At 40.0% G+C, this 27,841-nt stretch overlaps 3 protein-coding genes across 4 annotated transcripts; all 3 read right to left on the bottom strand.

Annotated features, from left to right (window-relative positions):
- Positions 1 to 667: 667 nt before the first annotated feature.
- On the bottom strand, positions 668 to 8,004 carry LOC103703774. Its single transcript, XM_026803457.2, has 5 exons — positions 7,853 to 8,004; positions 7,605 to 7,805; positions 5,007 to 5,168; positions 4,831 to 4,882; positions 668 to 4,746 (listed from the first exon to the last, which is right to left on the bottom strand). The coding sequence occupies exons 1-5, from the start codon at positions 7,906 to 7,908 to the stop codon at positions 4,657 to 4,659; spliced, it is 561 nt and encodes a 186-aa protein (XP_026659258.1). The 5' UTR covers positions 7,909 to 8,004; the 3' UTR covers positions 668 to 4,656.
- Positions 8,005 to 8,962: 958 nt separating this feature from the next.
- On the bottom strand, positions 8,963 to 19,538 carry LOC103703779 (probable cellulose synthase A catalytic subunit 1 [UDP-forming]). The gene is made up of 14 exons (XM_008786759.4): positions 19,231 to 19,538; positions 17,514 to 17,709; positions 17,137 to 17,330; positions 16,307 to 16,391; positions 16,025 to 16,211; positions 15,026 to 15,292; positions 14,564 to 14,909; positions 14,340 to 14,477; positions 14,134 to 14,259; positions 13,819 to 14,031; positions 13,477 to 13,741; positions 11,768 to 11,964; positions 11,327 to 11,677; positions 8,963 to 9,846 (listed from the first exon to the last, which is right to left on the bottom strand). Exons 1-14 carry the CDS (start codon positions 19,309 to 19,311, stop codon positions 9,259 to 9,261), a joined length of 3,234 nt encoding a protein of 1,077 aa, XP_008784981.1. The 5' UTR covers positions 19,312 to 19,538; the 3' UTR covers positions 8,963 to 9,258.
- A 2,684-nt stretch (positions 19,539 to 22,222) lies between these two features.
- Positions 22,223 to 24,615, bottom strand: LOC103703786 (transcription factor HY5-like). 2 transcript variants are annotated; one of them, XM_008786780.4, is made up of 4 exons: positions 24,398 to 24,615; positions 23,627 to 23,810; positions 23,280 to 23,436; positions 22,223 to 22,509 (listed from the first exon to the last, which is right to left on the bottom strand). In XM_008786780.4, the coding sequence occupies exons 1-4, from the start codon at positions 24,477 to 24,479 to the stop codon at positions 22,444 to 22,446; spliced, it is 489 nt and encodes a 162-aa protein (XP_008785002.1). In that variant the 5' UTR covers positions 24,480 to 24,615; the 3' UTR covers positions 22,223 to 22,443. The 2 variants fall into 2 exon arrangements, with proteins under 2 accessions (XP_008785002.1, XP_008784994.1); XM_008786772.4 differs by having other exon boundaries at positions 24,350 to 24,614.
- Positions 24,616 to 27,841: the final 3,226 nt, after the last annotated feature.

Below are 27,841 nucleotides of genomic sequence, written 5' to 3'. Positions count from 1 at the left end.
TAAATAGGCTACAAAGCAAAGGTGGACATGAAAAGCAACCACACAGAACTTAATAATTTTGGGTGGCGAGTCCAGCATCCCTGGTTGCTGAGACATGCTTCAACAATGTTAAGCCTTCAGGTCAAAACCTGTCTTCAACAACTCTCATCACCGACTAGGGAACAAGTATGAAGCAGTTCAAAATGCTGCAAAGGGAAGCTATAATGGTTTGCAATGTGGTTGAAACCCCTGTCATAAAGGCTAAAATCACAGGGGCCTCTAACCTTCGCACAGTGTATAGCTTAGAGACTTAAGAGAGCCCACTTACATTGATGGATGGAGCAGATCGCATCTGACTATCAACAACAACAACAATACAGTCTCACTGTTTGGAATCTTCTACATACAATTCCATGGCCGCACAAGAACCTTACTCCTGCTCCTGCACCTGATTCCTAATGCTTCAGCTCCTTCATAAGACAAACATCAGTACCTTTTTAAGAAGATAATACCACTCCTTGTTTAATCATATCACCTTCAAGTCCTCCTGTTAGCTGAGGCTGAATAGCAATATTGAATGTCTACTTAAACAGTATAAAACATTCTACAAAGCAAAGGAACCTTTGATGTGAAACCCCACTTCTGAGTTACTTATATGATCAGTATTGTTGATGTATAGAGTACCCCATCAACACAAACATGATGCCATTTCAATATAAATAGTAAATACATTTTGGGTGGCATGCTTAAAGTTGCCATACTGCAATCATTTTGCACAAAGGGCAAATCCTCAACTAAAATTTTGGTGACTTGTCAGACAGACAAGAGAAAACAGAAAAAACTAAAAGGAAAACTAACAGAAATAACAAAGATCACGAAGCCCTTCTAAGCCGAGAGAGTCCGTGGACATCTGCCTACAGATTCGAATGCAAGGAAGCCAACCAATCTGCTGCAAAATTTGCCTCCGGATAAACATGTTGCACAGAGAAAAATTCCACAGAGGACAACAGACAATGGATGTCACTAAGCAAAGGGTTGGCAATCCAACTAGAAGCTCGACTGGAAATCCAACTGACGACTGTCATGAATCACCCTCCAGCTGAATTCTAGAGCATTTCAAAATATTAACTGCAGCCCAGACACGTTCCCATGCTCCTCGAAATTCAATGAAATGGACAGAAGCATAGGTAGAAAGTCAAGCACCAGCCAGAAGAAGTCTCCCTTCACGGTCTCTAATAACAAACCCCACCCCACTAAGATGATTGTTCAAAGACCCTTCAAAATTAACCTTGACACATCCAAGGGGAGGGGGCATCCACCTAACCAAGATAGGATTTGTTAGGAGGGACTTCTCTAGTCGCAAACGACCCAGTGCCTCATATTGTGTTCAGAAACTTTTGACGCCTCATGATGGAACTCCTTTGCCATTCTAACAGCTTGATCAGCCATAGTCTGCGGAGTGGTATGAAGTTGTTGAAAGACTATTATTCTGAGCTTTCCACAAGATCCAGCCAGCATATGCCAGAATAGAGAGCAGCAATGGATCTATCCTCCTTTGAAAAGAAGAGAGAAGTAAATCAACAGTATCACATGGAAAAGTAAATTGAAGTCTTGCTGAAATATGACACAAAGTCTCCTTAACCATTGAACAGCTAGGTGAAATATGATCAACATCCTCCGAATCATGACACAAATCACAACCTCCCTCCAAAGGATCTAATAATCCTCTGGACATAAGCAGAGTTTGCCAAGTCAACCGCCTCCAAGCCACCTTCCACCAAAAAAGAACACGAGTAGTAGCTGAAAATTTCAAATTGCAGCGAAGATAGTAGTAGAATTATCGTCCAACTCTCCACCATTATGAAATAGCTCATGATAAAAATCCCTTGCTTTAACCACCGAAAAACCAGATTTATACCAAGTTTGCACATCATTAACAGTAGCCTCTGGCAAAGGAATAGAAGTGATGGCAGTTACAAAATCAGGACCGAAAAAATGATTCAAGAGCACCAATTCCACTCCCCTTGTTCAATCAAAGAAGAAACACAATGACCGTCCATACTCACATCAGAATTGACAAAGGTTTCACTTCTGACTAAAGGAATGTCAGTAATCCATGCATCATTAATAATATCAATCCTCGAGCAGTTTCCTACTGACCATTGAAATGCAAATTTAATGTCAACCGAATGTAGAATAATCTCTTTCCAAATTCGGGATGACCTTCTGGTACACCTATAACCATCCCAAGTCCCCGGAAATCCATACTTCTCAGCCATCACAGAGGCCCACAAGGAGTAAGGATTGAGCATCAAATTAGCAGCTAACCAGGTGATGAGAGCAGTGCATCCATACCTGAGGTCATATAAACTCAGACCTCCAGCCATTTTAGGTTTACAAACAGCATCCCACAAAACTAAATGGATACTTTTTTACCAATATCATGAGCCCAGAAAAGGATTTAAAAAGTTTCTGAATACTATCAATAACCCCTAGAGGCATAGCACAGCTCATCATTAAGTAGATAGAAACATATTTTTTTTTTTAACTAGCTAGAATCCATGTATAAATGCAGGCGAAGCAAATCAAATGAAGAAATGTTCAATTTTCCCTCGCATATCATAGGCTGAGCAAAATAGGCTTTAAAACAGTAAGACGGAAACTGGAGCATCTAGCTTTTATGATGATACTGACAGTTGGACTGGAAAGTTACTGCTTGCACTTTGCAGCATTAACAGGAAACGAACTTAACTTCAATCACCGACCCAATCAGAAGAATTACAAGTGATATGATGTTCATACTATCGAATATTAAAAATAGTTTACATTAAAAAGTATTGAAAATGGGTAGCTCGATCCACATCCATGTTCTAAAATAGATATAGCCTTTATGGATTTAGGATCTCCTTGATTGCATCTATCATCTAATCGATTCTCCTTGGCTGGAAAGAGGTGAAATGCTACTCCTTCCCTAAGTTTCTAATTCTTTAGTGACTGAATGTTTCTAGATGTCCTGCCTCAGGCCTGATGTCTCTGTTGTAAGGACCAGTAGTCATTGCACACACTACACAATTAAAGAATACATAAGAAAATGTGATACTGGGCACCTATAGGGTATAATCTATTTCTATAAAGGCTAATTCAAGTGAAGACTGCAGAGTGCTGCAGCAATGGAGGCGAGGTGTAAGTCCAGTTAATGGTATAAAATTTCAGCTCCCTCTAGTTACTGTACTATGAAACATTTAGTAGAATAGAATACTGTAATACTTCCCATATATTATAGGTTTTCCAACTTGATGAAAATTATCACAGATGCTGACTTTGCTAACATTTAATCAAAATTTAACTATTTTATCCTGTTATCTAGCCATTAGTTAAACATTATGCATCATATATATTGAAAAATGCAATTCATGCATGTATATCAAAATCATCGTTTTCCACAATGTCCACTTTATTTACTTATTCTTTTTTTGGTAGAAGAGGCATGTAGGCAATGGGCTACACAATGGAGTGTTGCCCTTCCCAAAGCATCCCTCACCCCCCAAAAGCTGGTGAAGGTGGGATTTGAAACCAGGTCCCTTGGGATAACCACCAAACAATTAACCAGCTTGGTCAGATAGCACCTACGCCATGTCCACGTTGATGAAGACATAGTAGTTCAACGATGGAAAAAAGAGGGTTCTAGAGGAGGAGGGTGAATCAAACATTTGGCAGTTATGAGATCACAACTATCTATGTGTACTGTATTATTTGGCTGTTGCCACCTTATGGTACCTTTAAAATACTATAAGGCATGCCCTACTTTTGATATCTTGATGGTTATTACAAAAAACAGACTCTGCTAGGCCACCACCTAATCAAGATCCATAATATAGGCAGAATGCATGTACACCGAGGTCAACTTATAATGGATTCCCTACAATTCAATTAGAAGTGTGCATTCCAATTAGAATTAGATATATATCCTTCACAGTTAGAAACATTATTCACATAGTCTGATAGAGAGAGAAAAGTACCATACATATTCAACAAATGGTTGCAAAGTGACCCTATTTGTATACAGAACAGATGATTTTAAAATCAGAATGACTTTAGGTAAAAATAGAAAAGAGCGATCATTATGTGTATCTTCAAGCAATGAAACATCCTTAAGAAGAATGGGGTTCTCTATAGATAGAATTTAAGTAAATAACAAGTTCCAAGGCTACTAATTGACCCAAGGTGGCCTGAAAAAAGAAGAAAACGAAGACTTATTCATCAGAATTTAAAACTTAATCTGTATCAAATAATGGAAAATAGATGGGTGTATTATATGGATAATTTTACTCCATAGTGTCTTTCCATAAACTAAACTGATGCAAAATGTTGTTTAAACTCCAAGTATTATCAAACGCTTGAGGAGCTGAACAGAACCTAGAAATTTTATCAAAAGCGTGATCTGGAAGTAGTTGTTGACAATTATATCAAACAGATCACAGTATGGATGCCAGCCTTATTAACTCTGAACTCACCACCAAAGCATGGCATTGCAGCCATCCTCATGAATCTTAGTTCCTGAAGTATCCATGGCTTGGTAAATCTTCCCATGATGGTTAGAGTGCCACAACATACATTTGAAATTCACCCTTCTAAAATCAGTTTTTCTTCAGTTCTCAGATAATCAATTTTGAAAGATCAGTCAGCACGGGCTGCAAATTCAGATAATCTAAGTGGTCCAATTAGCAAGTATGGTGATATAACCATGACAGCCATGAATAGTGTAAACTGCAATGAAAAAAAGCAGCATTATTGAAATGAAATATCAAAGTAATTTGCTGTTTCTTTTTTACAAAAAGGCAAGGTTCTTACCAAAAGAGGAATGGACAAGAAACACCAAATAGGCCATAAAGCAAATGATAACCTGCAAAATAAGAGCTTCAACAAACTAAACAAAATACTCTAAATCAAGCAGACCTCTTTAACTTAAATTCTAGCTTAAGATCCTTCCTCTCTCATAAATGAGTACATCAAGTAATTGTACTTACAAGCAGAACAAGAGGAATCCAAGCATGATGATACATGGTGCTATAGAAAGCAAGGCTTCATTTTTTTCATAAAGCTTCTGTGGACCGCACAAGAAAAATGTGGAATATAAATTAAGGCCTAAATCCAAGGCAACACCCACAAGACTGAGGTACAGAGCTGTCCTGCAAAATAATTGATAAACTAATGTAAAATGCAGTTGGATTGACATACATGAAAAGTACTGCTGCAAGATCAAAATTTTTAAACAATAAGCAGATTCATGTGGAAAATGTACATATCAAATGACCAAAATGGTGAAAAAGCAAAATTCAGGTATCAGCTTTCAAATTCAACTATATCACGCTCTGCATTTTACAGGTAGAGGAGGTATAAAATGTTAAACTAACAGAAAGAAATTGGATGAGATGCATGCAAAGAACTGCTGCAATATCAATATTTTTACACAATAAAATCAAGCACACTGATGTGGAAACCATACATTTCAAATAACTAAAATGATTAAAAAAATTGATGGACCAGTCTTCAGATTCAGCTATATCAAGCTTCACATTTACAGGTAAAGAAGGTATAAAATGATAAACTGGTGCAAAAAGCAATTAGAATGAGATGCATGCAAAGAACTACAAGATCGATATTTTCAACAATATTCTAGCAGATTCATGTGGAAATCATATATATGTCAAATAGCAGATCCATGTGAACGACATATATATCAAACAACCAAAATGATGAAGCTGCCAACTTTCAGATTTAGATATATTGACCTTAACAATTTACAGGTAAACATATTCCTCCCTTCGGTTATATGTTATCTCTCAAATAAAAATTAGGTCGAATAGGAAAGAAAACAACTGATCATCATAAAAATAGATTCAGTCCATGATCTCACTAAGAAAATACTTCTTAAAAAATCATAAAAAGTGGCCCTTAATCATCAAATTCAGTAATCAGCATGACAAATATTTCACAAACAATTTGTATCAGATGTTTAATCCTGATCATATTAAGTTTTCAAAGTCTGTAATTTTTAGTTTTGCCTAGCTCTTTTCCAAATCTCACACACCTTTGTGCCCGCTTCCTTGGTAAGACTCTAACTTGCACATAATTGTACTATTTGATCAATTATTACTATATCGAAAGATGCTGCAACTACTAACTTCACTCCATTGCACACTTCCTTCTCTTAAATTATTGATCAATAATATATTTATTATTAAGCCATAGGTCAAGTCAGAATCTATTGGTACCTCCTACCAAAATTTCACTGCAAACAACAAATGAACATAATAGTTTCCCAGCAAGATAATGGTGTCAATGTAAAGCAATCAGGCTCTATGAACTTCCTAGAATCACTAATCACCAGAGGTGCAGTAACAATAAAATCCATGTTATTGACATGCAGAGGCTGAACCATATATCAGCCAGAACATAAAAACTCGACTTCAGCATTTAAATATAGAAGTTCATTTGCTTCTTGACATTTCAAATTCCAAAAGCCACCATAGTCTTTAGGAATGAAACAGTAATTGATAGTAATGGTGATCAATCACATAACCAGCAAATTCGGCATACAAGCAAGCACAAAGAAACAATGGAGAGGAGGGACGAGGAGAGCATGAGTGATTGCGCATATCCTGTTCCTCAGAAGGCCTCTTCCACAGCTCGTTTCACTTCCTGTAAACCTAAAAGCTTCCTATTCATCCAACATAACCCCATGCACTACCTATCAACTATAAATACTCTGTCCCAACATACTCCCTGGGAATTACGTCAACATAAAAGCAAGAAGGGAAATTAATTATACTACTGTTGCATCTTAGGACACCTCCTTATCATCTAGGAATCACAGAAGGTGAACAAACTGTCAATATAATGGAATGGTGACCTTTGATGCAATCTTCAACTCTTCCATGGAAATGGATGATGCTTCCCCACTCAGTTCAAAATTAAAAGAATCCACATCGATTTCATGCTAATAATCCATAAAACAAGCCACGTATATCCAAGCTCTCCTGACTCATTCCAGAAACCACCCAACAACTTAGAGCTGTAAACTTCAAGCCAAAGTACATTCACTGGAAGCCATTGACCCACATATCCTCCAGCCTGTTTTGTTGCATAGAAAAAAAGAATTACCCCACCAACCACCCAACCCAAATAACCCTGCTCAGCCCCATCTTACAATTAAAATGTCTGAACCAATTGTATATCTGATCTTCACCTTTTCTAGGTAAGAACATATCTCATGTCTGCATAAATATGAGTCCAAAGTCACCCTTAGTTCTTTACGAGCTCGACATCAACTGGAGAGATAAATCCTTCTTTTTTCTTCCAGCTGTAAGTAGAACAAAAGTAACCATAAAGCAAAATAAGAGGAAAAGAAAAAAAGGATATGACAAAATTAGGAATTCTCGCGTGTACAATTATGGCCAGTCAAGACATCATGCAATTTACTTTTTCATAAAAGCAATCCTATAGAACTTCGAAATGTCATTCTTGAACCAAAATAGCTACCACATCCACATTATTGACTTCAAAAGTTCTCCTAGAATCTAAAAGTAAAACATAATCCAAGCAAGGAGACTGGTTCTTTTTACCTCTTGATCCTTCCATCCCAGCACAAGAGAGAGATCAGATTTGAGCGCCGATCGCCATAGTAGATGATGCACACCGCAATGAGCCAGATTACCGTCTCAACGACTTCTTTCCGTGTCCGAGCCCTCCGAAGGGCTGGTATCGAATATGTTGGTGGCCTTGAAGATGCATCGTCCTCGAGGTCTCGCCAGTCGAGGAGTTTCCTCCACTGTTCCTCTGCATCTCTAGGTCGTCAGCACTGGAGAAGCACCCTTGGTTGTGTCTCTGCCTCACGTAGCCACCAGCCACCGGCGTGCCCCCTGACATTTTGGATCTTCTTACACCAACGAGCAAACACAGAGCATCATAAAAGAATCATCCAAGAAACCGCACTAACCACTCGTGGAATCGCTATATCAAGAAACTAACCTTTGAAAGTCAGAAGAGCCGAATCTCTTGGCAAAGCCAAACCTGCGCGCTACTGGTCCTGAACAGAACAGCCGAAACAAATCGAAATCACGACAAAGATTCTACGCAAAACCGGTCAGGCTTGGTTGTTTTTTCTTTTCGTTTTCTTTCCGCTTTGGCTTTTAGATAACGACCAGAAATAGACGAAATCAACAAACCTATGCAAAGAACCAAGTCCCATATCGAAGACTGCTCTATTCGGGGACCAGCCCTGGAAACCAGCACAAATCGAAAACCCTCTTTCCTGCATTTACGCAAAATTCATCAAATCTTGGATTTCTTTTTATACCAAACCGTGGCTCTCTCTCCCCCGAAACCCAAGGCGCGAGGTGAGAGACCCCCCAAGTCGCGGCCTTTCTTCGACCCATTCTCGGGGGCTACGGAACTAGCGATATACCAAGGGACAGATCTCAAGGGACCCACTTCACATCCCTCGCGCCGCCGCAACGAAGGCTTCCCTATTTCTCCCTCCTCGGAGGTGAGCATACCTTACATCCAGAGGCCGGCGAGGCGAGGAGGGTGGCGTACGTCTACGCAGACCAACTCTTCTTTCACGACTCAGATGGCTTCATGATTGAAATAATGCAACTGGTGACAACCTTCCGGTGATCCCTCCAGCCGCCGGACAGCCTGTCAGGGTGCGCCAAAGAGCGAGCCTCGCGAAGAGCTGAAGCTGGTTCGTCTTCTGCCATGCCAAAAGAGGACTGGGTTGCTACCTCCTGCAAGTTTGTTACATGAACAATAATTGATGCACCAATTTTTAGACGCTGCAATCTCCGTTCGGCAAGTGAAGTCTAAAAGCCGAGCATACCTTACATATCTCGCCTATTCACAAGATATTGTTTCTTATTATCTTATTTCGAGATATTTATTGAGAATGAAGTTCTAACATGACCAAGAAAGACAAAGGCCGCTTATGACACAAAATATTATCAATAAATGTTAAAATAAATAACAAGGGTACATTGACGTTTTTACACCGTTTTTGACGAAACCATTATATGCTACACAACAAAGACGATTTTGAATTCACATGACACCAGCTTCACCAATGCAGTAATGGTGCCATATGGCACCATCCGTGCGGAACAAACATAACATTGCTGAAACATCCATCCTTGCTACTGATCCAACGCCAGTCCTCCAGTATTTACATGAGGGACTGGAGAGAGCTGAGCTTTTTCATAAACGTATCTCCTAAAGAAAGAATCAGCAATTGATACCACACTGCCCTACTGTTGCAGCCTTCTGGGTGGGAGAGGTAAAAGGATCGATACGCACCCACAGCAATGAGAAGATGGAAGCAAGGAGAATGGACCAGACAATAACAATAGTTGGTGTCCTGTTTGTCCGACCCAAAAGACCCTTGAGGAAAGGATAGAGGTGAACTATCACCCATATGGAGAAGAAGAGTTTCCCAAACAGCGGACCCCATGATTGGTAACCACTGTTGATGGCATAAGAAACACCTGCAACCATCCCCACCAAGTTCATGACCAGAACAGTGGTCGGAGGAATGAGGAGACTTGTCCACTTGAACACATACAGCTCAGCAAAATCCCCATCGTCATCTGATGCCTTTGATGTGACAGTGAAGTTGGTGTCAATCCCAGCCAAAACCTTGAGCAGGCCTTGGAAGACAGCAAAGAGATGAGCTGAGGTACCACCGATCACCCAAAACTGCTCATTCCTCCACCAATCTTCAATTCCGACGCCACTCCACCTGAGCTCCAAAATTCCAGTTGCAAAGATTGAGATGAAGAGCAGAATGAACCACATGCCCGCATAGTTGCTTATCTGCATAATTCATTTAAGGATTGAAAGTTTAGAGGCCTAAATGACAAACACCCACCATACCAACTGTTGGGATCACATTAACTAGTTACGTAAGATATAAATATATAAAAGGAATGCAGATTGCTATGTAAAGAGAGAACTGCACACCCAGAGGAATACAAATCTAAACCTTTGGATGCAATCTATATGCCTGAAATGCCTATGTACAAAAATCACATGCTTTTGGAGATCTCTTGCCCAAATATCAAGTCACTCCTAGAACAACATCCAACAGTTTTAATATGCATTTATCAACCCCCAAAACTGAATTTTACGCTATGTTGTATTATTACTGCACCCATGCATGTGTGCAAGCAAGGTATCTAGAAAAGAAGTCCTTCAGCCCAAGACATTCAACTTAACCTTGCATTTTGCAGATGATTATATATGTGAAGAAGATTTTGATTTTATTGCCCATGGCAACCAGCAATCAATTTACATTCTTTTAATAACTGAAAACCAACAGCAATAACTCCTGTATGAAAATGTAGTCAACCTAGTAATATGATGAATATCAAATTCAGCATTGAAGAATAGCAAATGACATCAAGAAAAAAGTCCAGAATGGGCACTTCCATCTCTACATTACATTGATAGATCTAAGAGTCCTCAGCTACTTTTTATGCCATATATGATGACTTGTAGATGCAAACCGTCAAACTAACTGGAACAAAGAGAAACATAAGAAGGTGGACTCGTTGAGCTGATACAGATCTTAAATATTAATAAGTTTTCAATTTAAACATTAACAATGCGAGGCATGGCACCAAAGAGCCAGAAAATAAATCCATAAATCATCTGCAGAATTAAATTTACACATTAAATTTTGCCAAACTTCCTTCTAATAATAAGTATTTTATGAAGAAAATAAATAAGAAACAGCAGACAGGTCAAAGAGCACGTAACTGGGGGTGAAAACCCTTGAGCAAGAGTATTTACCAAGGTAATGGCTCCCCAATTGATGTGCAGGCATCCATACTGACTGAAATACCTTGAATCTCATGAAGGACAAAGGCAAAATCTGAATCTCAAGTACTAATAGATTTAACTACTGATTAGACTCCTCATCAAGAAGATTCTTTTCAGAAGAAATATCCCATAATATACATGCTCGACATGTTTAAAATATTTTGCAATTGAGGATATTTCCCACTTTGTCCATCATGGTATAAGCACATCCAATCAAGGAGCACCGTACAGAATTCCTAAATTATAAGAAAATTGGAACGCAGTTCGCAAAAATGAATATAGATATGGAAATAGATCAATATGTGCCCATATCAACCAAATGTTGTAATGCATTGGATTATATACATGGTTAGAAGTCATTAAGCCCTATAATGCCATAGACATAAAGAGAACATCCAAAATGCATAGAATATGCAGGCATGGGCATAAATTATGAAAGGTAAAAGTTGCTGCTAAACAAATTGCTGCTGACCTCTGGAATGATGAATTTTCCTGTGAGAAGGCAGATAGCTGGAAGCACACAGTAGGCAATCAGTGGAATGGATGTGATGGGATAAACTATGGTGTTGATGTATGCTACCCTCTCCAGAAGCTTCAACCTCCCACTATAACCATACCAAATCGGGCAATGTCTACTGAGGAGGATCTCAATTGATCCCAAGGCCCACCGAAGCACTTGGTTCAGACGATCAGAAAGATTGATTGGGGCAGAACCCTTAAATGCAGGGCGGGGTGGCATGCAATAAATTGAAATCCATCCCCGTGCGTGCATCTTAAATCCAGTAAGAATATCCTCGGTAACTGAACCATATATCCAACCAATCTGGGGAAAAAAAGATGTAAAAGCTCAGGCTATCATTTCTGGCAATGCAGTCATGCCACTGAAATAAGATTGGACGTTATTGGAGCTAACCTCTTTGCCCCATTCAGTCTTATCCTCATAACCACAGCTTATAACATGGATGGCTTCCTTCAGCAAAGAAGCTGGATTTGTAGATGGTGGTATGCCCCCCTGCTCCATGAAGGTGGATGCAATGAAAATTGGTGACTGACCAAACCGCTTTTCCAAGCTCTTCTGAGACATTAGCAGTGATCTCTCATCTTCATAAGCTGAAAATGCAAATATCCCATCGATGATGGTAAAAATTTGATAATGAAGTATCAATCATAGTATAAAGCAAAAGTAAACAATTGGTTTTCAAAACATTGATCACTAATTTGATGGTTCACACACTAAAACTAAACAATATGACATTACACATATTATTAAGAAGATGGCAGATAATATCACAAGGTCAAAAAGTATTGTTATTATAATAAGGTGAAAGGGTATATTAGGTTCTAGAAAGATATCAATTACTTAATTAAGAGATAAGTATCGGCATAAGAAAACCTAATGACCCTTTGGTTTTCTTTCATTTTTACTGTCCACGCTCCTTCATTGCTTCCTTTTATTTCCCAAAAGAGAAAAGAATGAAGCATTATGAATCTTCTCCTTGTTCTCTAGGACGAAGATCCCATTACCTTGCCATGCTGCAATCCTTACTTTTAGCATTTTACACCACCAACAACCCCCACCACCACCACCCCCCCCCCCCCCCCCCCCACCTCTCCCGGCGGAACAGTCTTTCACCCATCTCCAAAACACCCTCCCCCTGCCTTATCTTTTGCATGCTCCCTTCCACTAAAAAGTGTCATATGCAATGCAAGAACCTACACAGGAATTATTGCACGCCACCAAATATGCAATCCATATTTGTTAAAAGCAAATATCACCCCCCAATTGCAACACTTTGCTTTCCTCTACCCATAAAGGACAATGAGAATGAGACAAATAGCTTGACAATCAATCACTAGGGGAACTGTGCCTGCCAAATAAGGTCTCTCCAACCATGCATGCTTGATCATTAGTTCTCCAAACCCCCACTAACATGTGGTTTCCATCCTTATATTCCCTTTGAACAGGTTCGCTAACCTAAAATCCAAAATATAAGGCAACAACGTCTTGACCAATTTCCTAGAGGAGCACATGCATAATTTTCTCAGAATCTCAATGTATAGCATATACAATCTGATCTTATTTTTAACTCCTGCCCCCTCCTCCCCAATTGGCTCCGCTCATAGCTGGAGGACAATCAATAAAGAAAAGAAGAAATTGAGACATGCACAAGTGGGCTATCATGATGGTGTGTATTACAGAAAGAGAATTTCAAAGAACTGGAAGAAGAGTGTTCAGTTAGATTTGCAACATTGTCATTTTTTATTGTCCAGGTTCACATAAAAAATAACTTCACATAATTAACAGACTTTGCTTCAAGATTGAAGAAAGGATAGAGGAATCAAGAAGCTCCTAAATAATAACTAAAACATCAAGAACAGTATTAGGCTCAGCCACTTCGTCAATAATCTACATTACATGGCTAACGTTCAGCCATATCCTAGATCAATAAATATTATTTCATAATCCTTTCATGTGTGCAATTACCTCAAGGTAAAAAAGCAACCACAAGCAAATGCAAGAACATGATTCATGCACAATTAACTAGTAGAAATTTGGAGGATATTTGTTTTAGATCCTTTGAAACATTTAAATGAGAAACACTATAAGCACCACATCCTTACCTTCTACCCCCTCTTCCATGTCTTCCATATTGAAGATAGGAATGGTGGATTCAGTTCTCTTAGCTTGCCGTTTTTTATCAATGTAACTCTTGTTCCCAGTCTTTCCTTTCTTTCTTGAACCGCAGCAGCTTTTAAAGACAATGTTTGGTTCCAAATCAGCCTCAGTCAGGACAGGATCATACCCATACAAGGCCTGCCTGTTAAAACAGCAACCTGTTCCCACATAAACAGGGCCTTGAATGCCATCTAAACCTTTCAAGTTGATCTGCAAAGCAAAATTTTGGTAAGAAATTAATTCATTCTACTAGGCCCAATGCATGTATTATGTATGAAATTTCTTACATCAAAAAACACAATATTGCGATTGGCATATCGATCATGCAAGTCAATGCCATCAAATCTTTGAGGAAACTGCACATAGCATGTCTTCTTTCCCAGTGCAGGATCCATCATGAAACACATTCCTTCACGAAGAGCTTTGCTGTTATTGAAGTAATGATCGCAATCCACATTTAGAAGATAGGCACCATTGGTTAAGACAGCAGATACCCGAATCTGAACAACACCAGAGAATTACAGACCAAACCCATTATTAGCAGATAAAATAATCCCAGAAAATGTGATTGTACAAGCGAATATAGAACACAAGATACAAACCAAAGCATTCATTGCACCAGCCTTTTTGTGATGCTGGAATCCTGGTCTCTTCTCACGGGAAACATAAACTAGTCTAGGTAGCTCATTGCCATCTGTATCAAGCCCTCCACTGTGCCCTAAAAAGACCTGCATTTGTAACAAAAAAGGGGTAAGACAAACTAAATGTGAAATGGTGGCAATGGAGTGTCACAAAAATGATGATGCACCTGGATCATGCCAGGGTGATCTCTTGGATTATTTCCAGGCCATGGAGTGCCATCCTGCATTGTCCAACCTTCCTCTGGGGTTTTCTGTGCTTTCGCAACAAGAGCATTTATCCGCACTTTGAACTCCTCATATTCTCTCTGAGACGAACCATATATGGTTTAATACATTTTGTAAAATATATTCTTGGAGGATATTTATCCAACAAAAAAGTTTCCACATTTACCTTCATTGCTCGGCGTTCTTTCACAAAAGAAGGTTGTATTTTGTCCTTCAAGTAATCTATCTTTTGAGCAAAATAAAACTCAGGAGCCCTGGGTTCGATATTGTGCTTCTTGCAAAAGGGCACCCACTTTCTAGCAAATTCTGCAGTTTCTGAAAGGGCTTCAAATGTCAGCATTGCTGAGCCATCATCAGAAACGTAGCAAGAAACTTTGTCAACAGGGTAGTCCACAGCGAGGATAGACAATACAGTATTGGCTGTTATAAGAGGTGGTTCTTTCATGGGATCCACTGTACTGACAAATATATCAATAGGAGCTAACTGTGAAGGTTCTCCCTCCCTATCATATCTGCCAGGTAAATATATTGGAAAAATCAATATAATGAACTTCTATAAAATTTAAATTGCATAGCACACCGTATTCTGAGGATGTAAAAGGACCAGAATAATAATAATAAAAATGACCTCAGTGCAAGTCTGTCAAGGTATGTCTCACGATTGATTGGATACCATTTTGGGAATTGATCCAGAAGCCATGACAAAGCAAACCAAATCTCACATATGACAGACGTTAGCCACAATGGATAAGCATCTTGCACTGGATGAGTGATTCGATACTGGAAGAAGAAACACAAAATGATAAGCCGGAGAATGATCACCAAGCGATATAGGTTGAGTTGGTTAGAAGGAATAGGCACTATGCGGCTCAGAGGTTGACGAGCATCATCAGCCCTAAAAAAAATGATGAAAATGTCAGTCCTAATAAAAACTTGCTTATATCAGTTAGAAGCATCATATAACAAGCACCAGTTTTCATAGATACAGGATTCTGGCTAAATTGAAATGAAATGACAAAAACTTGGAAGGAAAGTTTAGACACCGAAACGGTAAGAATGAAACTTAGTGGCTTGACAAGTTTGACAGAACACCTTTCTATGGCATACAAGTTCAAACAATTGGGAGCACATAAGAATTAATAACGACCCACATTTTAGCAAGCTAAGCTTATATGGGTACTCGGTTCCCAATGTCAAAATTGTGTCTGCATCAGGTTCAACTTCAGAAGCTATGTCTTTGTTATGCTAATGAATTATCAAACATAAAACTTCCAGCATTTTCATTTAAAAAGGGAGAATTGAACAATACTAAAGAGTAAAAGGTGAAAAACATGAACATAAGAACATTAAAAAAATGTCAAGATTTTCTTTCTTTTCATAATTTTATTGAAAAACCTAAGAACATAATAAAAGTAAATGACTACACTAAAATTGCTTGTCCAGACACCAATTAACCAAAACCAGACCTTTACTATATCCGATCAAATTCGAGGTTCATAAGATTGCTTTTTTTCAAAAAAGAAAAAAAACCATGAATTCAGGCATTCAATGAAAACCTCTTGGCAAATGTAGGACAAAAACATGACAGCAAAACAAAAGGGCCAAAGCAGAGACAAATCGTCCATACATTTGTAGGTCTTCACCATTCGAACCAGTTCCTTCTATATCTCCTTTCCCATCAGTGTATTTATTGGTCATCTGCATCATATTTTTGTCCTGTTTAAGTTTCCAACCTTCGACTCTCTCCTTCCAGTCAACACTTCCAAGACCATATGAGTTCAAGTCCTTTGAAGGATCCACAATTCTTACTGGCACTGTACAACATCACCATAGCAAGATCAAGAAAGCTAAGAAGTCAAATTGATAGTACAGAATATGCATTAAAAAATGTTACCAATAGAAAAAATACCTGGCTGGTTCGGATCCACATAACCTGATGATGGACTTCGAATTGAGTGACGATCTGGTGTAGCATCAGGTATTTCACCAGAAACCTGCAAGGATGGGATTTATTGTTGAGGCTAGGAGAAGGTAGCCTAGTATTAAAATCAGATGCTTATCAGACTGACACACCAGGTATTCCATGATTTCATTTGTGACGAGCAGCAGGATTTTATTAAATAACAAACAAATAACACAAAATAAAAGACAACAACTTAACCAAATAAAGTGACATAAACAAATTTGGATAAAGCCACAAAGACAAGTGTATAAAATTCAAAGGGGAGAACAGGAAAAGTAAAAGGAATGGGAGAACATTCAGAAGGAAGAGGGAGAAAAATAGGAAGGTGTAATTTACTGTAGGAAATACTTTTTTCATTCAAAAATCAATCACCACAGCCATACAAATTTTAGATCTCTCCTTCACCTTATCTAAAAAGAAATAAATAACACTAAAAATCCTAATGGATCAAAAACCTTCTTAATCCAATCTACTATCAGAATAAGACCATTTTTACACAAAATCTACTAAAATAGTCTCCAAATCAACAGAATATTGACTTTCCAAAGTAAAATGATTACCTAATCCACTAAAATTCAAACTTAACATATCCTAAATGCTTATTTATATAAATTATAAAATAGAATAATAATGTACCCTAATTGATTACTGATTCAACCATGCGAATATTCCATCAATTGCTAAGAACTGCATAAGACCCAAGATATCAAAGATAGCTCCGAACTCAAGCACACGACATCACAATTCCAACAATGACCTTTGTTTTTTGGGCCTACCTGCTGGCCATTGGTCAGACGTGGAATACGTTGCTGAGGCTCATGTCTAGAAGATGAAGATAAATCAACATCTTCTCCATGCCCTTGCAACTGCCACTGATGCACTGCCTTGCCATTGCCTTGCGTGCCATTGAACTCATTGTCCAGATCATCAACATCATCCTCTTCATCATCTCCCTCAACTCGAGGACTACCTGCGACTCCATATAGGCTATAAATAGTAAGATTGATATTGAATGATAAACCTAAGAAGCAAATCCATCGAAGCAAGTCATGAAGCCTTATTTAATCTCCTCAAAGCCTCACAGAAACTCGAAACATTACTCTAAAACCAACCTAAGCACAGAGAAGACATCAATTACAAACAAGAAGCTGACCTTTATGTCTCTTGTACCTAGTCTTGCATTGAGGGCAAGACTGATTCCCATCCTTGCGCTCATATTCATAACAAGGGCGGCAAACTGGAAAAGCACACTCATTGCAAGCAACAAAAACATCACCAGTCACCGTAAGCCCTACAGTATCACCACAGATCTGACACACTTGGCCATTCAGGTTTTTAAGGGGCTTAGGCTGCATTAACAAAAGAAATAAAATTAGCCAACAAATTGAATGAAGCAATAAGCATTTTCATAAAACCGTCACATCAGACAATACAAGAAGCATATATCCTTCAACTAAAGATATATGAAAAACACCATCGAGATATCCACAAGTCCAAGAAGATAAGAAGATAAATCAGAAAATTAACATACACATACAAAAACATGTATATACACATATATGTATGTACGCATATGTATGTATGTATTTGTACATATACATGTACATGACACACATATCATATTTCTTATGTATATGTGTAATACACAATATAAACTTTAGTCCTATGAACCATCTCGATTTTTAGTTTCAAACAGAATGTACTTTGAAACAGAAAGTTAATGGTGCACCACTTTCCAATACTTTCCAATAGTTACAAAAGAATGCCTGAGGCAGCAGCAAACCTCACGTAATAGTAAATATCTAAAAAATAAAACCCACGATGGCATGTCAGTCTAAATGCTACAATCAGGTTATCGCATATGAAGTAGGCAGAAAATTATTAAAATTTACACAGATTTAACTGAACATATCTAGATACTGTAATCCAAAATGAAAGAATTCCGAATTCAGATAAGAAAGAATCCAACAGATCTAATCCAAAACTGCAAACGATTACCAAAATAAACCCACCGTTCTCGTTCTTAACAGTTTTTATACTAAAGAAGAAGCCGAGGGAGGGGAAGAAAGTTATCGCATTCTCTACAAGCATCAACGAAATTCATGTCATTTCATACATTGCAACGGTAGCAGCAACAGGGGAGAACGCTTCAAGAAAATACAATGCAATCTGTCAATTTCTTGAAATAATCGTGGAATTTTCGTGTCTGCATTCAGTCCTACCACGAAGAAATACATGAAGACACAAGAGCCAGTTATGCAAATTCAAGCAGAGATACAAAAATCTCTTTCTTCTGGTAGAAAAGAAACAAAGATCTCTATTCTAAAGGCAAGATGTCATGGACGTACAAATCCAGCATGAACAAGGCGAGAACTTTCACATGCATCCATGCTGGACAGATGATTTTAAACTAAGAAATCCGACTAAAATCCACCGATTCCTTTAAAAAAGACAGAAGAGGTGAAGCATGATATTAGCAACATACGGTTAAAACCATGAATTCCTCCAAGCACAAGAAAATTATCGACTTCAATTGAATTGCAGATTCACAAACCACTGCTCCAAAAATCTATCAAGAAATTCAGCTGATGCCTGTAAAAACCCAGTTGTTCCAACTAATGCCAGCGAAAACGAACAAGGAGTCCAAATTCAGTCACATCAAAGTGTGTTTCTCCCAATCTAACCGATCTAATCAGAACCCGTTATCAAAACCCCCAAAGATGACCAAGAATTCCAAGTCAAACGTCAGTAACATTAAGTCCACCAGCCGATCCAGCCACCAGAATGACAAAAAGATGTTCAAGAAAACGAGACTATAAAAACGATAATAGGGACAAAAGAACCCGAATGAGGTTGAAAGAAACAAGTACCCCGGCTTCTCCTTCGTGACGGATCATCACGAACTCGTTCCTCTTGTGGGAGCCCGCCACCATTCCCGCATTGGCTTCCATCGTTCCCTCGGATCACGAAAAAAGCTCCTTTTCCTTCGGTTCTTTCACTAGATCTTTAGAAGAACATCACAAATCAGAGATCAAGAACGAGAAACTGATGGCGAGAGAGAGAGAGAGAGCGATTTCTTCGACCACCAAAGGGCTGCCACCTCTGCCCATCCCATCCTGCTGTCCTCCTTCCGATCTCTTTCTCTTCTCTTCCCTCCCTCGCCTCTATATCCTTTTTCTCTTTCTCGCTTTGTTTTATTAGTGATCAGTGGTAATAATACATTACTAATTAATGGCATTTAAGTACGGGAGCACCCCTGACCTTAATCAGTATTAGACAATCGGAACCGTCGGATGGATCCCTAGCCGTGTGATCGGATCCTTCGAGGCTGTTGACAGGCTGGCTGCAGTGGGCGACCGGGAAGCGCCGGTTAATGGTGACGACAGCGTCTGCCGGGACAGACGTTACTTACTACTGGATCTGTCGGTGGACGTACGGCAGCTTTCGAGCAAATGCCCGTATTTTTGATTGTAATTACTTGATTATCCTGGTGCCGACAAAGGAGCGGGGACTCCAGCCTTCGGAGGGCGAGGAGTGGGAAGCTGAGGTGCCGCCTCCTTGGCATCCACTTGTCCCGATGCCTTTTGCTAATTTAAATTCCATATTTATGTAATATTTTTTTTTTTAGTTCCGCTGCTCAAACTGCTCGTGAGCACGGTCAGCTACATCACTAACAAAAATACTAGTAACAGTAAAAGGAACTAAAGATTGCTGGATCCGTAGAAACTCCCCTGAATGCTAAACAGCGAAGGAGGCGACTCAATCAGCAACTTTGTTCGCCTTCCGAGGGACGTGCCTGACCTGAATAGTCCGACATCCCCGTAACATCCATTGCATGTCGCACAAAAACGGATGCTCCACCACCTCCCGTCTTTCCACCTGAAGGTGATCAATCAAGACATTAGAGTCCTTCTCCAGAATGATCTCATCCACCTCCAACACATATCTCACATGGGATAGTCTCGTCCATGCAGCCCTGAGCTCCGCCCTGAATGTTGAGGCCTCAAAGGAACGGCATCCCCCCGTAGCAATCAGCCTAGCGCTGTGGTCTCTGATATAAAAGCCATTCATGCCCAATCTCTACTGGCGGCATACTCCCATCGAAATTCACCTTATTACCAGGAAGTGGGGGCTCCCAAGAGATAGGAATAAAAATCTGGGCGCTATGGTAGGGAAAGAAGAGTTCTAGATGTCCCTAACCATCACTGATGAATTCAACTCAAATGACTCAATGACCTCCATTGCCTGATAGAAAGTTCACCCAACAACAAACCTCAGGGGGGCCCTCCTACCCTCAAAGGCTCTGGTGTTCCCGTCCAGCCAAATATGATAAGCCAAGTAAACCGCATCAATGCCCCCACCCAACAATGCTCGGTGATCGCACGGTGGCTCTCATCTCTTGAAGAAAGTCCTTTACCGCAAAATCAGATTCCGGAAGGAGAAACGGTGCCCTCCTCCAGACCTGGGCTGTCTGAAGATACTCAAAAAAATATGACTGACAGTCTCCACCGAATCAAGGTAGTCCACATAGAACGGAGAGATTCTGATCTCTCTCCTAGCCAACTAGTTTGCAGCGGGGAATCAATCAGATTAGCTTACCGTGCCTGGTGCAACGATGACCGGGGTATCTTGACTCGCTTAAATGAATCCAATACCGCTCCATGCCTCCATTGCCCATGCGACAGTCATGATCCACTTGCGAAGGAACTCAGCTAAAAAAAAGTCTTCTTTTTTTTTGGCGTTTTACTATTAGCAAGTTCTTCTTTAAAAAAAAAAAAAAATCAAATTTGTATTTGAACTGTTGTCCAGCCTTCACCAGCAGCGACCATGAACCCGTCGTTATGTTGCAATGGAATTTATCAGACCACGCAGGGGCAAATTGGTAGCAACATCTCCAAGCATAAATAATACACCGAAATCTTAAAAAAAAATCGATTGATTGGAGCTGGCCTGAGCGTGCAGCCGTTGAGATTCTCGCGCAGGGCTGCGCGGGAGAGCGAGAGAGGAATTCTTTTTCTGTTCCTCTCTTCTTCACATGGGACAACCATAGGTGATAACTCCAAGTCAAAAGATCGTAAGGCCTGACGCGGACCGGAGGAAACGCCTAATTTTGAGTTGGGACTTGGGAGCACATTGGCTCTCTCTCTCTCTTCCCCCCCTTCCCAAGCTGGGCTCAGATGCCGTGGTAATAAGCAAATGGAATGGCGAATCCCGTCCTTAAAGGCCTAGTTTTGGCATGCCATGTTGTATCTCATGCACTAAATGTATATATCTCAGGTTTCGGGCTTTTTGAATCGGCACCTTTTTTTCCATGCACCCTCAGTGTGCACATATTTATCTTTAGGCTCAGGGCTCAACAGCCCATAACCTTAATTATTCAAGTGATTGACCATGCTTATCTGGGGAAAATGCAAGATGGCATCAAATTAATCATGTCAATTACAACACCGAAACACACTGGACTGACACGTCATGTATAAATTTAATTGATTAATTAACTTTTTTTGTCTGGCTTGTATGGAGCCTTGCGCAACCAATTACATGTACATTGAAGTTCTAGATAGAAATTACCGAGCTGTTCCCATTCTAAAACAATATCAACTTACTGTATGATGTGGTCCAAATTTTGGCATGCTCCCCCGGTTAGAAGGGAAGAAGAAGGGCTTCTTGAAAACGTAGCTAGTTGGCACCATGGCAGCCAGAAGATTATAGGAGATCAATACAGAGCATACCATGTAATTGTCTCAAATCAAAGTTATTAAGCGATGCAAGTTTTCTCATGGAAAGGGGAGCAGAACATTATAGGTAGAGTTGAAGGAATAAAACCACAAATAAAATGGAGTAACTCAGTTCATGCAGGAATTAAGGCAAATCTCATCCGAAAGTTACAACGTATAGAAATGCCCTTCCCATTTGAACAATGGCAGCCTATTACTCATATGCAGTGAATTATCATAGCAAATTTCAATATGAAAAAAATCTTCCAGGCAATAATATACACTCGAACATGGTTCTCCATTCATTACAATCTAACCAATTACAATGCGGAATTATAAATGATAAGATGTCTGCCTCCGAATCTGCTACTGCCCTTCTCCATTGGCGTTGCTACCGGATCCTCTTCTATTCACAGTGGTATTCTTCAAAATCTGCAAGAAAACGATGTATATAGAGACATCGTTCAAGAAGGAAAGAGCACATCCATGCAAAAACTATATTTGATAGCGATAAAGACTGAAAGCATCAAGTAACATTGTGAGGAATGTGTGTCCAGGAATTAATAGTGGTGGGATACCACCAAAGATCTGATGCAATTTCGTATGTAATTACTTCCAGTGAAATGTCTTGTACCTGCTACACTCCGTCAAGTAGAATATAACACGGCACCTAGAACACAAGGAACATCCCTCTCGAAGCATTTATTTTAGTGAAAGATCTCGTATCCTTCACTCAAAAGAAAGGAAGCACCCTCCCCTTAAAATACTAATGATTCAGCTCTATGCACCTAGAACACCCCATTCAAAGCCTGAGCAAGGCAAGGATTGTACTGATCATTGAAGAGCTTTTGAGAAGCAAACGATACCAGTAATTTAATGTCACCGTGTGGCAAACGCAAGACGAAAAAAAAAAAATCACCGTACTGCAGTGGAGTCCGAGTGCATAAAAAGGACAGAACTTACAGCGGCAGTCCCAACAACCCAAAAAATACCCCTCCATCATGTAGCACGTGCACGCTTCTCTAGCGTGACTGGGATCGTGTCTCCATTCCTTTATCAAAAATCTAAATTCCCCATCCAGCCCGTGATGGATCTCCTAATATGCGCAGCGTCCAAAATGCCCCCAAAGTACCCCTGGACCTCGTATGAAAAAAAAAAAAAAAAAAGCACAGAGAGGGAGGGAGGGGCCGGAGAGCACATACATGTCTTAACATCTGGTTCTCGTTCTGCAAAGTGGAGAGCCTCTCTTCCAGTTCTGAATTCTTCTCCTCCAAATCCTTCACCTTTGCCTCCAAATCATTCAAATAAGCCTTCTTCCTCTCCCTCGCTTGTTGAGCTGAAACTCTATTCCTCAGCAACCTAGTACGTATTCAAAGAGAGAGAGAGAGAGAGAGAGAGAGAAAGAGGAGCACATCATCGTATCATACGATGGAAAACAAAGGGGTCATATATAATAATGTCATTGTTCTTGAAATACCCAAACGAAAAGCGGAGTATTATTGGGAGGTTGGCGAAGGTTTTAGCTAGCTCCCTGACCATATTCCCATACCTTTTGAGACGCTTGTGCTCTTTGTCCGCGGGGCTCCTCCCCCTTTTCCGCTGACCGGCCGAGGCGGAGGACTTGGCCCGGTCGGGTCCGGCCGAGGAAGCTGTTTCCCGGCCAGAGGTGGACGGGCCGGCCGGCTCCACCCCGAACTCCGGTACTTTCCTGATCTCCTCATCGCTCTCCAGTCCTAAACCAGAACCAGGCCAACTCTCCTAATTCATTCCCAGCACGAGAATATTCATAGATAAAAGAAACGAAAACAAAAGGAATACATATTTGGCTTTTAAAGAAAAAGGCCCGCCAAGGTCAAACCCAACCAAACGGGCCGGGACAAAATAATAATTTATTTAAAACTTAAACAACACGCAGGTGAGAATGATATCATTTCCATGGAAACAGAACATCGGAAATCGAGACTTTTCTTTCATTATGAGAGCTTCGTTTTTTTTTTAATGACTCCAAATTCAATCGGCCAAGCCACAGAGAATGATAAAAAAGTTAGTTTTCTATTCAAGAATCGATCTTGACCGAGGAAACGAGAGAAAAAGGCAGACTGTTCCAACCAAACCAAATCAAACAAGCGAACGGAAAATCTCACTAATTTTTTTTAAGAAAAAAAAAACAAGTGAAAAAGATCTCATTTTTATGGTAACAAGACACAGAGAAGCGAGAAGAACGGAGGGAAAACAATCCTTTTCTCAAAAAAATCCACTAAAAAGCCGTAACTTTTCATTTGCAGTGGAGAGGGGGCCCAGAAAAGAGAAATCTTCTCGCCTTCCTTGACTTCCATTTGCGGCGCCGAGCTCGACGATCTCTCGCTGCTCAGAGGGAGCGAGCTCGTTGCTTGCTCTTGCATTCTTGCTCTTACAACGAGCGAGAGATCGTAAAGCTTCGATTTGGCTGCTGTTTACTTGTTTTCCTCCTCCGTGGGTGGGAAAGCAGCGACAAGAAGAACAGGGGCTAATCCTAATAATTGCACTGTTCGTCAAAGAAGGGGTTTGGGCCTTTGGGGGGTTTAGAGAGGCACCTCTCGCCGTCGGATCGGGGCACATCAGACGGTAGCCAATGGGTGAGCGTGGACGACGGAGGAGCCATAAATGGGCGAGGGGATCCAAAGGAGCCTGGGGGGAGACCGTGAGCGATTTCCGACCGTTGGATCGTCCGAAGATCCAATGGCCCATTAGCCGTGTCCGGTCCGGACCCCTCTCGGTCAACGCGTCATTATCGGGAGATTTTGCAGAGTTACTAAAACACCCTTCATTTTCTTCTAAATCGAGGTTTCAAAATATTTTGGTAACTGGCCATGTAACGCTGTAACGGCTTCCAGGCCTCCTATTTTCATGTTATAATAACTAAAGCAGTTCTACTATAATAGAGGATAATATTGTCTGAATTTATTGACGAGTCCTAAAAATTTTTGGATAGAAAAAGAATGCCATTCAGAGGACCAATAAATTGTTGGGTCCGCAGAAAGGAGCCCGATTGATTGCTGTGTCCATCAAAACACCAATCCAAGAAGTTTTGATCAGCACGATGTTGAATGTTTTTTTTTGTTTCTATTAGGATAATTACCAAAGCATTATCAGAGAATGGTTGTTTAAGAAAAAATGAAAAAGTTCCAACTTGGTTATTTGGGTGATGAAAAATAAAAATAATATAAAAATTAATTTTCTAAAATTTGACTATATATGGAATATTCATTGCTCATGAATTACTAATAAGAAATGAACAATTTTTTTATAAACAAAAAAAGGACTTTAAATCAAGAATAATGGCAGGCTGCAAGTAATAGCACATCTATTATCTCATAGAATGTATGAATGCCTATTCTATATACCAATGCCACTTATATTATCCAACAACATGAATGGACAAGCATGTCTGTATCTCTCTGGAATGACTCGAGGGAAAGAAATGCAGGGAAGTGTATGTGTATCCACTAGTTCAATGAGACTGTATTCACAAGTCCCCACCTTAAATGTGCCATACATAACACGGAGAGCAAAGCTAACATTAATTATGCACTACGGTCATTGACAGTCCATGAAGGTCACTGAATAAGCCAATAGGATGCATTTCTATTCTCTTCCAGCCAGTGCTTGTCCTGGATGTCAGCAACTGAGATTACTGTGATCACTGACAAGCTAAGAATGGTAGCAGCAGAACAAATATTTTAACAGCTCATAGTTCAAAGCAGTGTTAGGAAGTGAGACTAGGATGCCACAGCATTTGTGTTACCATTTAACGTAGGCAAAAACATAAGGGCTCTAGATTTATACCAAGCCCTGCAGAGGCACTATTGCACCCATGCCCAAATGCATCATCCTCGCTCGCCAAACAAGATGTGAAACCTGAGAGAACATTCTTTTTCTTTAGGTGCTGTACGCATGAAAGAGCGTCTTCCGGTGAGAGATGTACGTGCAGATGTCTGTTCTTTTTTTCTTTTTTCTTTTTGATGAGAAATGAGGCAAAGTGCCACCCAATTTATTAAAGGAGAGATGATAAGAGAGTTATTTACAGGAGGCTGTGTAAGAATTTGCAGAAAGGATCAGCAGAGTTGAAGGCTACTCTGCTGAGAAAGAGGACAAACGGAACAATGCCTTTCAGAAGAGAAACAGAGGCGGCCGTTGCAGTCCAAAACTAGCACCTCGCACAACACCTTTGACACCGATGTTGTTGGCTCTGTCAGCGAAGCAGTGAAGAAAAAAAATTAGAGTTGCGAACTTCGTCTGCTGAAATCCTGGTCAAGCCTGCTCCGCGTAGGTGGACTAACCAAAATTTGCAAATTTCTCCGGAAGTTTTTGTTGTTGTGGGATATCAGACTGAATTGAAGTGCAGCTCGGATGTTCTTGAGGTCGGTGGAAACCAAAATGAACTGGCTGGCTGAAGGTGTGGAAAAAATGGTTTGTAGGAAATCTGCTTGCTGAAGAGTTTCCGATGGGAATCCTCCGATGTCTAAGTTAGGATGAAAAAGCAATAGTATGGATGGAGAAATTTCAGCAGACTTGAGTTTTATGCGAATGATATTTTTTTTTCATACCTAAGGTTTTCTAGGCTGCCCCTTTATATAGGGCAACATGTTTTATTATTACTTGACCTGATGTGATGTACGTCAATAACAAATAATAACCAGTAGTACGGCTACGGCGTGGACGGTGTACAACACTGACCACACGCCGAATGCAGAGCTACCACAACTACAGGTGACCGAAACTGTCAGTCTTTGTCGGCACATACTGGTAACTCTTCAGCTGATCGGCTTCTCAGCTAGGGCCAAAATTGTTTACCTTGATTTATACCGAGATTAAGGAGGTCGGTCCGGTTTGAGGTCGAGGAGCCCAATACTTCTCCCATCAGTTTTCACAGCCCTCCATCAACTTCGGTGAGCACAGGTGCAGCCAATAGCGGAAAGTATGAAGGGCTTTATGAAGAACAGAGAAGGACAGATCCAGACAATAAATTGCCATACGAGCCATTGTATCAAGTCCTCATGGTTAAAACTTACGTTTACTACGTCCCAAGTGGCCGTTTGGGCTGGGGAAGAGATTATTATCTTAATAAGAAATCTTTGATTCCTTTAGTAAAAATTAGCATATCGTACAATCACCTTTTAGAAGGAATCTCATATTCTGATTTGTCAGGATTTCATGATCTGAAGCCACCCCGATCGAGGGAAATTTTGGTTCTGTGGGAAAATTATCTTGGATCGATCTGTTCGGACATCCAATTAGACCCTAAACAAAAGAATGAATGAACAAAATTAACATAGCAATAATATTTTTATATTTGCTAGTTTAATCTTATGTAGCTAAACAAGCTAAAGAAGAGCGACTCCTGTCCGGCTAATTTATATTTCAAGAACAAATTTCTAGCTTAAATACGACTAGTTTGCCATCTGACCGAGCTAATGTTGAGCCAAACTCTTCAGGCTGGATGCAAGCCGCTCCTGAACGGCTTGCTTGTTCAACAGCCTTGGATCCAAAACAATCTTCCGGCCAGTTGCTTGCTTGCTTGCTTCTTCTCATGCACGCAGTTGTAATGGGTTTTGATACCTGATACCAGATATTCTATGCTAATATATCATGAGATCAAATTAAGATGGCATGTGCTGGATAGGGAATCTTATTCTGAGAATTATAGATTATGTCGGATCCTGTTGGAATTAATGCGACACTATGGGACCAGATTTGATCTATTAGAAAGGGGAAAGATCTTTGC

The sequence above is a fragment of the Phoenix dactylifera genome, chromosome 9 (genome assembly GCF_009389715.1).
Source record: "Phoenix dactylifera cultivar Barhee BC4 chromosome 9, palm_55x_up_171113_PBpolish2nd_filt_p, whole genome shotgun sequence".
NCBI lineage: Eukaryota > Viridiplantae > Streptophyta > Magnoliopsida > Arecales > Arecaceae > Phoenix > Phoenix dactylifera.
The sequence above is the reverse complement of the archived record's forward strand: the minus strand, read 5'-3'. Positions and strand labels throughout refer to the sequence as shown.